At 31.8% G+C, this 16072-nt stretch overlaps 5 protein-coding genes across 9 annotated transcripts in view; 2 read left to right on the forward strand and 3 right to left on the reverse strand.

The window, feature by feature from the left end:
- Positions 1 to 6: 6 nt before the first annotated feature.
- On the forward strand, positions 7 to 1863 carry LOC106106663 (polycomb protein Sfmbt-like). Its single transcript, XM_013287282.1, has 2 exons — positions 7 to 142; positions 347 to 1863. Exons 1-2 carry the CDS (start codon positions 62 to 64, stop codon positions 716 to 718), a joined length of 453 nt encoding a protein of 150 aa, XP_013142736.1. The 5' UTR covers positions 7 to 61; the 3' UTR covers positions 719 to 1863.
- A 330-nt stretch (positions 1864 to 2193) lies between these two features.
- Positions 2194 to 4864, reverse strand: LOC106106702 (protein fuzzy homolog). Its single transcript, XM_013287334.1, has 8 exons — positions 4676 to 4864; positions 4463 to 4584; positions 4059 to 4326; positions 3780 to 3977; positions 3409 to 3608; positions 3113 to 3291; positions 2828 to 2960; positions 2194 to 2716 (listed from the first exon to the last, which is right to left on the reverse strand). The coding sequence occupies exons 1-8, from the start codon at positions 4751 to 4753 to the stop codon at positions 2659 to 2661; spliced, it is 1236 nt and encodes a 411-aa protein (XP_013142788.1). The 5' UTR covers positions 4754 to 4864; the 3' UTR covers positions 2194 to 2658.
- Positions 4865 to 5322: 458 nt separating this feature from the next.
- On the reverse strand, positions 5323 to 10615 carry LOC106106701 (mitochondrial sodium/hydrogen exchanger 9B2-like). 5 transcript variants are annotated; one of them, XM_013287329.1, is made up of 14 exons: positions 10499 to 10615; positions 9834 to 9957; positions 8864 to 8920; positions 8759 to 8782; positions 8000 to 8024; positions 7708 to 7850; positions 7368 to 7599; positions 6967 to 7136; positions 6575 to 6789; positions 6264 to 6435; positions 6035 to 6189; positions 5791 to 5955; positions 5497 to 5680; positions 5323 to 5416 (listed from the first exon to the last, which is right to left on the reverse strand). In XM_013287329.1, the coding sequence occupies exons 3-14, from the start codon at positions 8889 to 8891 to the stop codon at positions 5343 to 5345; spliced, it is 1587 nt and encodes a 528-aa protein (XP_013142783.1). In that variant the 5' UTR covers positions 8892 to 8920; positions 9834 to 9957; positions 10499 to 10615; the 3' UTR covers positions 5323 to 5342. The 5 variants fall into 5 exon arrangements, with proteins under 5 accessions (XP_013142783.1, XP_013142785.1, XP_013142784.1 ...); XM_013287331.1 differs by lacking the exon at positions 10499 to 10615 and adding an exon at positions 10246 to 10368; XM_013287330.1 differs by lacking the exons at positions 9834 to 9957; positions 10499 to 10615 and adding an exon at positions 9566 to 9822.
- A 1067-nt stretch (positions 10616 to 11682) lies between these two features.
- Positions 11683 to 14594, forward strand: LOC106106669 (hepatic triacylglycerol lipase). Its single transcript, XM_013287289.1, has 5 exons — positions 11683 to 11751; positions 13164 to 13278; positions 13581 to 13723; positions 14122 to 14215; positions 14400 to 14594. Exons 1-5 carry the CDS (start codon positions 11691 to 11693, stop codon positions 14572 to 14574), a joined length of 588 nt encoding a protein of 195 aa, XP_013142743.1. The 5' UTR covers positions 11683 to 11690; the 3' UTR covers positions 14575 to 14594.
- A 42-nt stretch (positions 14595 to 14636) lies between these two features.
- The window catches only part of LOC106106425 (aldehyde dehydrogenase X, mitochondrial-like), a 5211-nt gene continuing 3775 nt past the window's right edge, over positions 14637 to 16072 (reverse strand). Inside the window, exons 7-10 of the mRNA XM_013287004.1 lie at positions 15951 to 15955; positions 15677 to 15834; positions 15000 to 15074; positions 14637 to 14921 (exon numbers count right to left, since the gene is read on the reverse strand). Coding sequence (XP_013142458.1) covers positions 14846 to 14921; positions 15000 to 15074; positions 15677 to 15834; positions 15951 to 15955 — 314 coding nt within the window. The 3' untranslated portion in view covers positions 14637 to 14845. The remainder of the gene's footprint in view (positions 14922 to 14999; positions 15075 to 15676; positions 15835 to 15950; positions 15956 to 16072) is intronic.

Raw genomic sequence — 16072 nt, forward strand, 5'->3', positions numbered from 1 at the left:
GGAGGCGTCCGCGGAGCCGGAGCCGCGGCAGCACAACGCTGCTACCACTGAAGTCTCTCACATGGACGTCGATACTGAACAGTTAAAGGACGCACAAGAAGAACACAGTGAAGTGCAAAGTGAAGCGACCATGGATATAATGGTAAGATCATGTTTTACTATGTTACAAACTGATAACATAATTTTTAACGGTAAACGAATTTTGGAAACCGGCTCATTCGTTTTTGAGTTATTTGAAAACATACAAGCATCTAAAAAAACAAATCTTTCCTCTTTATAATATAAGTATAGATGGCATTTTTAACAATCTTGTGCAGTTTGAAAACATAATAGAGTTTATTTCCAGTGTACACCAACGGAAGTGTCTCAGGACTCTAGTCTGAACACGCAATCAGACGACACACCAACAGATGAGGCGGAAGAGAAAGTGATACCCAGACTAGTCAACAATACAATGACATCGGATGTTCTCAATACAATAGAGCCAGAGAACTGGACACAGACAGATGTGGCAAAGTTCCTCACAGTTAACGACTGCCACACATACTGTGTAAATTTTGCCCACATTGATGGTGCTATGATGCTGCAGCTGTCTAAAGATGAAATTATAGAACTTCTGGAGATGAAGGTTGGTCCATCGTTGAAAATATTTGACTTAATACAACAGTTGAAGTGCAAAATTAAACAACCTCAGTCCCGAATGTCTAGTTATAAATAGCGAAGGTTTTTAGGAATTGTTAATTCCAGCTTGTTTTAACAATTTGAGTACAGTAAAAATGTTTTATCTTGGACATTTATTAAAAAGATAGGAAAAAACATATGTAAATGAATGTAAATTGCTGCTATCGGTTGACTCTGTCAGAAAATATGTGAAACCTGGACATAGAAAATGACATAAACGGAGGGAGATAGTGAGTCATCATAATTTAGTTTCACTTATGCCCACCGCGTCAGTTATCTTGTCGAAGTATAATATTTTGCTACACTAGATATTAGTGTTGCTACCTAATAATTGTATATAAACTTAAACATTTGTTATTCATTTTAATGATAGCAAAGAAAAAGCATTTCTTAAGTTAAGAGAATTTTAGTCATTAAATTATAACAATCAAGCTTAATATGCTGCTCAAAATAAACAAATGTTTTAAGTAACACTTAAAATACACTTGTCATAGAGTAAGTATGTCATTGTAAAAACCATCTGAGAGACAAAAATAGATTACCCAAATGTGGCCTTAGATACACTTAAAATATCTTTTGTCTTGTAACTTGAGTCAAATTTGTATTGCCGTAGATTAATCTTAGAATAATCATTGTATGAGAAAATGCAAAGAACACCTTAATGCCTTTACAAAGAGTAAGCTTTCCGAATAGTAATGGTAATTTGGTACTGCATGTTTTGTATTAGTTTAATTAAATAGTAAAATGGTTTAATTGGCTGTATATTTTTGTATGGTGTCATAAATGTATCATTCAAGTAATTACAATAATCTGAAAACAACACTAAAATATTACACGGGTGTGGATTATGTTGTATTATTAAAGAGATAAACTATGGATTCATGAAATAAAATTGTGTTTTAATAATAGCTCTTAAATTTTATACAATATTTTTATATGTACTAGTAATTTTCACTTTATAGTATTTAGAAGTTTTCACATGAATTTGTTCTGAAATATTCTGATATTTTTTATATTTCCTTTAAACAAATAATGTTTGAATCATTTTATATTTGCAGTGAGTTAAGCGATATATAAAAATGTTAAAGTATTAAAAGATTGAGTATTCAATTTGATTACTATTATGGTGCATTAAAAAAAATAATAGAATTAAAAAATCATGCATAAAGAATGTTGACTGTAAACTTTTAAAATGTAGTATCAATTTAATTTATTGTAAGATCCAAATCATTGAGACATATTTTGTAAAAATAAATCATGTACTTTATTTGAAAATTAGTACATCTAAATGCATGTTTTTAAATATTTGAACCATATTTATATAATCTATAGATACATAATCCGCAACATAAAAGTGAGACGATAAAAAGGGAACATTTCCTTTTTGTTATTTAAAATACAAATTAACATTTTGAAAATTGACTTTCAATTAGATGTCCAACCTAAATCTATTATCTATGGGTTATAAATCTATGATTTTAACTATAAAAGTTGTTACTGACTATTCAAGATTTTCTAGCAATATATTGATGCTCTGCTAAAGAGAAAAAAAAAGTGGTATGAGAACAAGTGAGTTGTTCCTATAGTGAGAGCAAAGATATGATTTAGACTACCTACCAACTAGTGTGTAGTTAGGTAGCAATTGTACAAGACTATAATGCAATAAATATATTAATATGCATCACAATGATAGTATTAATTATGTTGAATATGGAAAATAATGAAAGTAATCAGTAATAAGGGGTGTTCTGTATTTATTTTGGTAATGAGGCCTTTATAGTGGACTAATGTCCGATCTGGTTAAGCCAGCATATTTTGTGTTTGTGTTTGAACATACAAATAAAACAATTTTGAAACTTTAGTTTTATTTAATTTCATAAAAAAAAAAACATTGGACGGATAATACAACTTGCCAAAATATTTTACACCTTATCATAAGACAGTAAACCACCAATTACTTTCTCAATCTTATTTAATTTACCAATGTACATCTTTGTTCGTTAGAAATTCTTGAAGCATTTGACTGGTTAATAACCTAGAGGGAAAAAAAGAAAGTATAAATTATCCATGGAATAAATCTAACTTTAAATATGCAGATAATATATCATTTTATTTAAAAGCATTACTGACATTAAAAATATCTTACCTCATAGTGTGAGTGGGTATAGTGGGAGCGTAAAGTACACAACATAAAAGATTAGCAGATCTTTGTGCGTGGCATTTGTGGTACTCCGAACACCAGTAGGTTTCTGATACCTTTCCTATTGTTTCATCACTATCTGTAAATCATGAACTATAGTGAATTTACACTGGCAAACACATTTGTTTTTTTAAAAACAATTTCTTAAAAGACCTCTCATCCCCCTTAATGACAATATACATGTTTTTCATTCCTTGTAAATAGTTAAATAATAAAAAAATCATATGATACCTTTATCTAAAATTTCTTTAAAGTTCAACTCCGGCGCCAAGTCCCTTGCTGAAGTAACGTAAAATGTTCGCAAAATGTCCATACGATGAGCCCCTGACATTCCTCTGCCTTTTTGATTTGATAATTGTAGATGGCGAGAAAATACACATCTTCTTTGACTTACATTAACAAGGAAAATACTAAAATAAGAACAATACAACCACAATATATGCAAATATCTAGTGCATGTAAATATATTACCGTTATAAGGTGTTTAAACTACTTTAATTTTTTGTATAAAATTTTACAATACATACCCCAAAACACATGGCTCGAAAATAATAGTGCCTGGAAAGTTTCTTGGATGTACAAGCTTAGCTTCTTTTATAATTTGTGCATACCCTTCCCAGCACTGCAGCACAATCTCATCTATTTGTGACAGTGCAGGGGTTGCACCACACACCACTAGTACATATACATCAGCTAAAAGTTTGCATGTCACAGCTCTGAATGCAACCTGAAATAATACTTAGTTTAAAGTATAGATGAGGTGTTATGTATCTGATTAGAGAGATAAAATTATAATATATTTTGAAAGTAGTACCATTTAAGCAAAATTGGATGACTTAAGACTCAAAACTAGCAATGTAACAAATAGCATTACAGAAATACAATTGTTAATGCTTACATCAGGACTCATATAAGGTAGGTACACCAAAGTGTCTCTTAAAGGTGCACCATCCTGTGCAGCAGCCAAAAGGAGCAGCAATCTTGATTCCCTTGGATCTAACTCATAAAAATCAGTACTTGTTGCTACTAAGTGCCCATGTATACTGAGGCATGCCCATCTACCGGTAACTTGTTCAGCATAGTTATCCAATACTTGCTAAAGTAAATATTTGAAGATTAATAATGTGATCTAGAAAAAGTTTATTGTTTAACAGTTTTTATAAAAAAAAAGTAACACCTGTAAGTGTTGTGCTTGTGGACACAAAAAGCTCTGTATAAGGTCTAGAACTAAAGTCATTGTTGGCACAGTATTTGGGTCTAAGGATTCCAATAAATAGTCCAATATTGGATAGCATTGTCTTAAATCCCTCTTCAATTGATCAATGTTCTTTAAATTCTCCAATTCTTTTTTACCAACGCAGAATATCATAACATCATGTATACAAGAAAGCAGCAGCTCTAAATCACATTCCAGCCCGCCAGTTACTATACCTATGAGTGTTACACTGAAATTAAAAAATTCTAAATGAGTCATCGATGATTTTAGTTCCTTTGCATTATATAGTCTTATAAAAGAAAGTTAAATATGCTTTTACTAAGAATGTTATTGCGTTCAACGTATAAATACTATGTAAAATATACCTTTTATAATATTCCTTCCAAAGTATACTACCATTTTCCACTTGTGAATTAATTACAGATAAGTTGTGGCATTTACTGAACATGTTTATGCCGTGAAGCGAAGCAATGGTGGAAAACTGTATCTAAATAAAAGGATTTAAAATCATATGAGATTAACTTAATTAATAATTTCAGAAATTAATATCGAAAACCAAAACATCATGTAATACAAACATTTTCATTGTTGCCTCTTTTTCTAGAAAATATTGGCACGCCACTTTCCGTGGCTACACCTATTACAATTACAGACATTTCATTTTTTTTATCAGACTCCTATGATGTTATTATATTGATGCATTTACTTTCATACCGCTTTTGTTTAGATTTGAAATAAGTTTTGTTTAGGTTTTGGGCTCCACTGTAACCGTCAAAAATTGTAAACAAAGCGTTCACAATTTTTGACAAAACAACTGTCAAAGTCAAATTCATTTTCGGCTCTAGATTCCAATAATTTGCAAATAAAAAAAACATCTTCCTTGCCTTTATTATTTGTATTTTGAATGCAGTTTTAACTTTTCTGATAATAATATAAATAACACTTTTATGCATTATTTAAATACACGTAAGATCTATGGAATAACAACAATGCAATCAACAAGACAGTTCAGACAGCTTAGATGTACTGTAAAGTACTACATGACTATTAAAAATAATTACTGCCCTATTGTCTGTTATTACATTTTAAAATAAATAATACAATACAAATAAATACCAATACCAAGACAAATAAAATGTCTAATTAATTATAATATTAAGTACTACAGAAAGACTTTTCTTAAGGTATATGCCGTAGCACAGTTTACATAGTAAGCACATTTCAATTTTGCTATGTTTATTGATATCACAATGGCGTTATTGCGGGAGTTCTTGCACTTTCAACATTTCCGTCAATGCGTTCAGGAGCTTTTGATTCGGCTGTAACAAAAATAAAAAACATACATTTCATTTAGGATTCAGGTCTATTAAATCAAAGAAAATAGGCAACTGCAACTTACGTTCCCGACTCAATAGTTTCGGTCCCGTGATAGCAATAAGTATTGCTCCTAATGGTGCAGACAAAACAACGCTAAGTACACTCATCGCCAGAATTGTTTTTGCGTATTTCTCTTCCTCGAGAGGCGGCAGTCCAGATGTTTGTCTATTTCTTACTAAATCCAAAGCTGCCGGTCCTAATGCTGCCTACAGACAAAGAATTTGCTATATAACTATATATTAAATTCGAATATCTAGTTTTCCCGTATTTTAGTGGAAGAACTTATGAATTTGACTATCGAAAAGTGATAATATACCTGCACTGTGGCCTTAGCTAACCATGTGACTCCAATAAACAGCTTCTCTCTTTTGTTCAGTCCACATCCAAAGCTAACCAGAAAGGTAGCAATCATACGTAAGATTAAGCATGCCACTAAACAAATTGCACCCATTTTTATAACTTCGGGATCTAAAGAACTAATCTGTAAAACATTTAAATTATTAAACTGATGAATTCAGAGACAATTTAAATATGAATAAACGAATAAAACTATTATTTACTGTAATTTGTGCTCCTGTAAATGCAAAGAGTATTGGCTCAAAGAATATCCATAAGATTCTGAAGATGTTACTAACAGGGTTCTTATTTACAATCCATCCTTGCCTTTCCCAAAAAAATGCTGCTACAAACCCTGAAGACACTATTGCCAAAGGACCTGTATTAAGAAATATCAGGGTCATTACTACCACAATATTTGTATACTCTATTTAATGACAAAAAAAGTTATACCTGCTCCACTCCATCCAATTAAACTAGATATAAACAGTGAGAATAGACCTCCTAAAAATAAAATTAAAAATCGCAACGGCACCACATACGTATCTCCTTTTTCTGGAATAACGGAAGCTATAGCTCCCCAAAGCGATCCTAATCCTATGCCCGCTAAAATTGATAAAGGTCCCTAAAAAATAACAATTTACTTAACACTGCTTTTATACAAAAGCTGATGAATTATCGTTCTCAACATTCAAATACTAGACTTTCAAAGAGCATTTTGATATGTTCACATAAATAATTTTAAATACAATATATATACAAACCACGACAATATTGTAAGTAACCGAGCCCGTCGAGAACATAGCATTTAAAATAATAGCAAACACAGCCACGCTTATTGAATCATCAATCGCAGCTGCGGCGAGCAACAGTGTGGGTATACCCTTAGCGACACCGTAACCTGAGTCGCGTAGCCGGAACAGACACGGCACCACTACTGCCGGCGAAACTGACGCTATCATAGATCCTAGAAGAAAACCTGCAAACAAAACTTACATTAATAAAAATTATTTTCTAAAATATCCGTAGTATGAATAAATTATAATAAAAAAACTACTGTCTACAATTTCACTATTCGAATTCCATCAAGTTTAGACTGTATTAAGTTTAATAACATAAGATTCTTTGTTTCTTCATTAATAGTAAACGTCCTCACCCCATATCCATGGTAGCGATAGAAAGTAATGGGAGGACACGCATATGGCAAAACATTCAACTATCCACGGCAACAGGCCCAGTTGTAATACCGCGGTGTAGTGTTTCTTTAAAACTTTAGCGTCGAGTCCCAGCCCCGCTCGCATCAGTATAATAACTAACGCTACTTTTCTGAAATAAAAAAAATAGATAAAAAATAAATAAAACATCCTCTGATTACTACTGCTTTTCCCTATTTTTTTGTGGTCTACGTTCAAGAATTTTAGCAAAAAACTGTTATTTATTTGAATCATTATTAAAACTTTTAATTTGTTTAATAATAATATATATGAACTTATGTTAAAACTCAAAACTGCAATAACATACAAGATAAATGTAAAAATATATTATCAAATAGCATACCTCAGATCTTGATTAAGTTTTCTATATTTATCCGTCATGTGCACTAAGTGGAGATTCTGGAACAGTATTCCTGTGAGCAGCATTGCGATGAGCGCTGGCAGCGTGGTCACCTTCAGCCACAGCCAACCCATTAAGTACGCTACTATGACTAGGACAGTCATGCTGAACAGTTCTCCATCTGGAGTTACTGCTTCTCCAATTTCTACGTACGCGATACCCCATATTAATAAGACTGAAAGAAAACAGTCGTTCTAAATACTTCATATTAAGCATTCTGTGCTATGTTTAAAAAAAATATATATAGTCGTTTCGTGGATATCGTTACTTAAATGTTACTTACAGAAAAATAAAATACATAGTTGTTGCGCTGACTGTCTGTACGTAGGGAAAAGTGGAAACGGAAATATCTTTTGCCACCATGACGGTCGCCAAGACGGGGTCGAGTCAGGTTGGTGGCATCGCAAACACAGTTTATGCCACCATCTATAAATAATTAAACGATAAAACATATGTAAAACTACATAAAAATGAATTCAGTTAGAAACCTATGTGAAGCGAAACAAAAGTACATTTTGTTACATTAAGTTGGCAAGAATTTTGTATCTAGAAAATAATATGAAATGTAAACTCACTTAGAATTTTGTTTTTCTGTCTCATCTGTGAAATAAATAAGTTGATTTAAATAAAATAAAATAAGATAATCACGTTAGCCAAACCCTTGTGCATATAATGTAGGTGTTAAATGTAACTATTTCGCGCCAAAAAAAAAATGGAATTTCTTAACTTTATTAAGTACCAAAGCAATTTTTTTTATACTATTATACATAGATACAGTTTGATAGTTAAGAATGTTAATATTAATGATCGAAAACACAATGCTAGCAAGCACAATTAGTTAGTAAATAGGGATAGAGTAGTAGCAAAAGCTAAGCTAAAGCGGAGATGTTTACCAATGGCGGTGCTATTTTATTGGAAGAATACTTTCAACAGCCTTTTACCCTAGCTCTTAGTTAAACGTACAACTTTCCAAGTGTTACATAGAAACAGTTGAAGTAAACAATGAAAGAAATGTAATATGTAAACATCGTGACTGTTAGATCGTGGGTAAACAGACTTAATACAGATAATACGAGTATGGTACGAGCAGCTGTGGTGAGATATAAGCCTTTGTTGTTTCATATCAAATACAAAATTGGCTATCGGTGTGTTTGAAGTATCCAGTATAAATTGGTACATAATTATATAGATGTATGAACGAATAAGAGGCAGTGAGGTGAACTTAATAGCGCAATCAATTTTAGTTTGTTTGTTCACCGTTAGAATTAGAAATGCACACGTGGACAAAGGGTTAATAAGTTACGCATGCTTAAGATTCAATAAAAGTTATTTACCAACAAATGTGTAAACACGGACACCTAATGGCATAGATAAAAATATTATTATTTTACAACAGAATTAATACAATTAACAATGATTCGACGGTTATAAATACACACCTGTCCGTTGATAATTGTTATGTTCCATTTGTAAATCTAATAATACTATTGAGTTTTCTGAAAAATATCGTATTAAAAATAATAATTTTGTGTCATAAACATTTGCGTAATAATATAATATTGAAATACTATTTTGCTCATGTATTAGATAATTTTAGAAATGGCTCAGTACACTTTCCCTGAAGACGACACATTAATTATTGAAAAACGTTGCTTCACTTTCTCTCTGCCAAAGCTTTGTTCTGCCCTTACTAATTATTTTGCACTGACAAAATTTTCTATAAAAATATTGTGATCCCTCTCAATAACAACGTGTGAATATTATCGGTAATGTGAACTTATGATAAGAAAACTTAATCGTTAATTCCTGCGTAGCATCGAGCTTTTAAACAAGCGCTGAAATAGAGCGCCTAACTTAGCGGTAAATTTCATGTAAAAATAGTTCTAAAAAAAGTAATACAAGGAGAAAGACAGAATATACATTAATACTTATGATATAGAATAATCATTTACAAAAGATAAAAGTTTCTTATTAAAAAATTTATTAAAAAAATGAAAAAGTAAAATAAGAAAAATCTAAACTATTATACTTTTTTAACTGTCGACCAGTAAAAAAGCAATTAGGTTTCAAGATAATGTAATATATTGGTACTAACAGATAATATTATTAACATAAAAAAATGTTATCAAAAAAATTATTACCTTCCTCTGGGTTAAAACAACTTGCATATATTTTCTTTGGCTACTATAGCTTTAATTGTGTTTTTCAATAACCTTACGTATATAATATTTAGGAAAATGACGTAAAGTAAGGAAGACTGCTTTACGCGTAATGAATTAACGTATTTGCAGTGGTTAGAACTGTGTAACAGAACATAATGTTTTGAAAACGCGAGTCGTATAAGTCAAATGTCAACAAGATTGTGTTTTATTAAAATGAGTTGAGTAAACAGTAGTCAACAGTACATACTCACGCACTCATGATTGTTTGAGTCATAACGTTGGTTCTATTTTCTATTCGTATTCTGTGGTTATTTCATTTTTATTATCTGTAGGCTGCGTTAACAGCGACACGCAGCGGCGTAAATTGTAACCTGTTGAATGTGGATAGTTTATATTTTAGTACTGAGTAGTATATTTAGATGGTTTTGGTATATTTCGCAGTCATCTGTACTACATGACTTCAATTAAGAACGATGCGTTGCAAAAATAAAATACATGAATTAGGATAGAACAATATCATAGACTAAAGAAGATAACCTCTTACCAGTTAATATTATTTTCTATTATTAGAATAATATTGATGAAAATGAAACTATGCTTTTATTTGATAGCTAAAACACCGTTATATTATTACTATAAACTACTAAAACATTACTAACCTATTTGCGACACAACTCTATTGTCACCAAATTAGCCATGAACCCATGGGCTAGTTAACTTTTGTTCTAGTTTTCCCTACATAGATGTCGCAGTTTTGTGTATACTTTTTTTAAGCGGAAATGGCATTCCTTTTTCAATTCCTACTTTTTTGCACTCTGCGTACTGTTAATACTTTTTCAAATATAATTAAAACAAAGAGAATGTCATTAAAACAATGTTTTTGTGTATAAATATCTGAAAATCAGTACTTACCGTTGATGATAAAGAAATCTTTGTTTTGATATTAATAACATTTACAAAAATCTACACGAAAACAATATAATTCGTTGTTGATTTTTCATCTCATAATTGCTGTCCACAACTCTTTCATTATTATTGTTTTTAATTTGACTTTGTGGCCGTATAAAATATAAACCAAGGAGGTTGAATTCAATCTTATCCGCCCATGAAGTTATTAATATAACAAGAGGTGTGACGAGCTTCGAACGAATAACGGGGAATATGTTCGAGTACAGGAATTTGAGGTTTTTTGTTATTATTTTTCGTATGTCAATATTTATTGTTCTGACCCTGGACTTACAGTTTAGATGCTACTAAACTATTTAAGTCGTAGGGCTATTTTACAAATTATATTGCAGTGAGTATGTAAGGAAAATCTTTACATAAATACACAAGTGAATTCCTATGATGTAAATAAATATTTTGGCATTACTTTGGTATTTTGGCGGTTAATTTTATAAAAACAATTTGCGCGTTGCGTAGCAATGCAATTTTATTGCTAATTGCAACGCTTTTTAATTACTTCATTTTTAATTAAGAATTATCTAAAGTAAGTCGTCCAGCCGACCACCGACTCTGATGTGCATTGACACAGTAACCTTGTATCATGAATTTGGTATTCGTAAGTAAATCTACTCTTAACGAGCCATCGTCGGCCACTTCTAGGTTACAAACGTGATCGTGTTTTAGGATGCTAAACGTGAAAGTTCCGATGAATATTTAATTTGGACATTTTTTAGATGTGTTGTTTATAACGAAAAAATCAAGAAAAATGCAGCTTAACTAATAGCTTAAACATGCATAATTGAGTAAATTAGGACAAGGTAAAAGATTTTTTTAAACTTTATTTCAAAGTATGCCACTTTACTAGAAGACCAAAAGTATACGAACGTTGGCTTTATAAAAAAAAAAACTATCCTATAGAAAGTGATAGTAATAATGCTCTCTCTGTTAAACTGCTCTGGGTTACTTCGACTCCGTGAGAATTTTACCAGTTACCATTTCGACGCTGCAGATGTGGCCGTATGCCTTTCCTTTTGAAATGTAACGATGTTCGTTAAAATAAAATTAATTTATCGTCTGTGATATTAAATTATTCGGAATGAAAGTACGAAAAAAAAATTAAATAATTGTTTGGATTTGTGTGTGGTAAAAAATTGTGAAAATGTGTTTATTTAAGAGTAGTTTATGTGTTTTAATATTCCTTGCCACTTGTGCCGAAATTAGTAAGTAATTGAATACGAAAAAAAAATAAAAAAATTTCCACAAACTTAACCTAATTTACATTTTTTTTACACAATAAACACAATCTAAAATTAACACAAACATTAAAGTATGTAAGTAAGTATGAAAGCGAAACTGTACGCTTTTAAACTCAAAATCAATCCTAATCTGAATCTGAATCCATCTAGTCAGGATTTTTTGATATTAAATTTTTTATTCAATACTTGATGATAGGAATGAAAACTTACGTTTATTGTGTCCATGCAAACGTAAAAACGTATTTTTCTTTAGTTACTTAGTGATTTTCATTAGTGAAACTCTCCATAAAAAAAATCATTCACTCGAATCAGACAATATTTATATCTAATCAAAGTAAACAGTTATTAACATTCGCGTTATAGTCAAAGATGATTTTTGACATGTCATCTCACCCAAAACATTACGCACAAAAGTAAATTGCACTGTATGTTTATACAGCTGAAACATTAAATACAGATAACTGTTTATTTTAAGAGAATGAGAGTATTTTGTCTATATGAAAATGGGGCAAACGGACAGCGGATCGCCTAATGTTAATTGGTCCTACACCCATGGACATCCGCAACACCAGGGGAACTGCAGATGCGTTGCCGGCATTTTAAAGGAATAAGACTGCAAACCTATTCCTTATGCCAAAAAAGATTATCTTGAAACGAAACGTTGCTACTCTTTTCTTTAGAAGATAATCTTAAAATGACTGCAATTAGATTATTCAGTTACATTGTCTTATAATGCTTGAACACACGTCATGATTATCTTTTCCGATATAAAAGTTGAAAACTTTCACTTGTTTTTACTTTTCATTGAGATGTCGTCAATGTGAACATCGATGATTACGCCATTATTTTGTTTTTCTCAATGATTAAATAAATGAATAAAAAAACATAAGTTAGGTAACTTAATGTCATTGACCGTGTTTCTCATCCCACCTGTCCTTGGCAGAGAAAGTGACTATGGGCTATCGTAATTCGTTACCATGAAGTTTATATTACAACAAAATATAAACTCATTATATCACTTTTACCAACGTAAAGTTTGGTACGGTTGCGTGCTTACGTAAAGCCATTTACGTACTTTAAATAAAAAATAATAAAACAATTGACTAAATTTTCTCTAGGAATCTAAATTAGTAATAATATTACATTTGTATTTGTTTTCGTTTTCCGCAATTCTCTTCATATCGCAACATATATTAGGTTTCGTACGTCAGGTCATATTGGATTATATCCATATATCAAATACCTAACAGGTTATGAAATGAAAGTTGATACAAGTTTCAACTGACATGTTAATATACAGATTTTAATTTCTAACTGTTGTATGTAAGTTAATTGCTAAAACTGTACGGTAGCCCAAAAACCCACTTTGTCCGCAGGCACGGATGTGGAAGGCAGTTTGATGTCGATGATGGACTTCAGGTACTGGCGATGCGTCATGAAGCGAGAGTGGAAATGTCCAGATAGCGAAGTAAACTTCTTCCTGTATACACCGTAAGTTTTAAAATATGCATACTGGTTAATGTACTGTACTGGTACTTTATCAAAAGTTTTTACAAACTATTTTTCAAAATATAATTGGAAAATCTGTAAATAATTTTAGAAGTGAATGTAACTTTTAACCGTTTGTCTTTAAACAGCGGAAATGGTTTAAAACAATGCCCATTATTGGACTTAGAGTAATCATTATTATTAATAGAGAAATAAAGCTTTACCATACTACTGTTTTGACTGCTTTCGATATAATTTTTATAAAATCTAGATAGAAAACTATGTAAAATAGTGTACCGTGTCAGGGAACGGCCGTACAAGCAATGGATCCACGTCGGCCACCGAGACCTCCGGGACTACGGCTGGAAACAGGCCAGGAAGAACGTCTTCATAATCCACGGATTTAACGGAACACACGCTAAGACGCCCATTTCATACTTACGAGACGGTAAGCACTGTAAGATCTTTCCAATTCCAATCTCAAAGAGCAAGGCTGATTTTACTCTCAGAGTCTAATTTAAGTATTGTTAAAATGATACCAAAACATTTAATTTCCTATTGAAATATTCTCTTCCTCTTTACGGTCGTCATCTAACATTGTTGTAGATTGAAAGTTATAATTTTGTTACACTTTAGAAAGTGTTGCAAATCGTATCTTCCGATATAAGTGTACCGTTACTATTTTTTGCATCCGTATATTAGGCTACTCGACGTTTTCGTTTCTCAATTAAAACAATTTTCATATTATAAGCAAATACCAAATAGTTTTATAGAATAACTAATTTTTCGGCAAGAGAAATCAATTTTAGTATTATTTACATTACAGTTTTATTATTTCATTTTCAGCATATCTTTCCCGTAAGGACTACAATGTGTTTATGGTGGACTGGTCAATGCTGTCGAGGTTTCCGTGCTATATGTCCGCACTCTCTAATATGAGGTAACATTATTATAGTCTTCTCATCTGAATAACCTCAAAATAGTATACCCACTATAAAGGAAATCAAAAATTTCAACCAATCTGCACTCAAACTTGTCCAGTCTAGATATAAAAAGTCTATTCACACCTCACTTTAGGAAAGATCATCAGTGTGGAAGTTATGAAAGATGAACTGCGTTTACAGGTTGGCAGCTCAGTGTACAGCTCAACTATACTCGTTGTTAACTCAAGCAGGGGCTTTAGCGAAGATGACGACGTGCGTGGGACACTCCCTGGGTGCACACGTCTGCGGCATGATGTCCGAGCACCTCACGCATAAGCAGTACAAAATTGTTGGCAAGTATTCTTCAGTTGCTTGATTCACTGAATAGTAGACCAGTTTTCAGTAGATAAAAGATTTATTAAAAATATAAGAAAGATGTATGCAAAATCATTTTTTTATTAAAAATGTAAGTTACCAAAAATACTAGATAACAATGCTTATTTACTTATGGGTTGTGACTATAACAGTTTATTTTAAAGTTCGATGCTTTCACACTGGTAACACAAAAATTAATAATTTTAACATTTCTTACAAGATATCTTTATTTTAATATCGTGTATGAAAATCCCCATGTTTGCAATAGAATTTTATAAAAGTGGCCGTTTTGGGAGACTCATAGTAATCGTCTTAACTTCCAAATAGTTGTTGATGCCTTCTTCTCCCCTAGAAAATTAAAACGAAATTATTTAAGAGAACACTTACGTAAAAGTAGATATTATGAAGGGTTATATTAAAACTTACAATTCTCTGCCCATGCCGGAGTCTTTGAAACCTCCGAAAGGAGTTTGGCTAGTGACGTGATCGTAAATGTTTATCCTAAAAAACAAAACTTATATTCTAAAAAACAATTTAAAAACACCTGGAAGAATATGAGTCATAGTCACTTCCCTCTTTAAATTCGGTAGAAGGTTTAGCTTGTACAAAGTTACAATGAAAGCCTTAAAGATATAACAATTAAATACTGATAATAATAAATGGCAAAATATCTTAAAGTAATAATGAATAGTATTAAAATAATAATTATTGATAAATTTTACAAAATAGGATAAAAAAATCAACCATTTACTAAACTTTGTGGAAGCTTATGTTCCTAATTTTTTCAAATTCCGTAAACTGGTTTCTTAGCTAGTAAAGATTTTGCTATCAATACGTTTTCACTGTCATATGAGACTTGAATCAATTTATATACCGGTTTAGAATACAACTCTTACTTTTTTCCATCAGACTAGCTGAGCATAGTTATGTTAAAATGTTTTTATTGGTTACGTAGTTTCTATAAGTATGCAATATGTTAAATAAAAACCAAGCGCTTTTTACTTTGAGGTTGTTTTTAAAACTAGCCACCGATAGTGACAAGATATCAAAAGAGATGCATGAGGACAAAGATTTGTTAAATTGTTATTATAGAGGTTGCTTACCACACGGAGCCGGCGCGCACGTGTCGGGCGAAGGCCATGGCGGTGGTGATGTCGTTTGTGATGACGCCAGCGCCAAGACCGTAGTTGGTGTCGTTGGCGCGGTCCACCGCCTCGTCGAATGTCTCGAACTTGAAAATGCTTTGCACCGGGCCGAATATCTAGAATGAATTGGTTTAACTGATAAAAGTCATTTTCTTGAATTATTTTATACTGTTGAATTTCGGAATTATATGAATAAGGATAGTAGGACATTAAATAGGCAACCTTAAAATACATCAACTATCTGGCGAAATTATTACAAAATAACCCAAAATATAGAGCGAGTACCATTGAGTACTTTGGAATTCGCCCATCCGTTGATATCTTTAGGCTTGTTAATGACACCATAAAAAAATT

This window comes from Papilio polytes, unplaced genomic scaffold (assembly GCF_000836215.1).
Source record: "Papilio polytes unplaced genomic scaffold, Ppol_1.0 DF822178.1, whole genome shotgun sequence".
In the NCBI taxonomy this organism is placed as follows: domain Eukaryota; kingdom Metazoa; phylum Arthropoda; class Insecta; order Lepidoptera; family Papilionidae; genus Papilio; species Papilio polytes.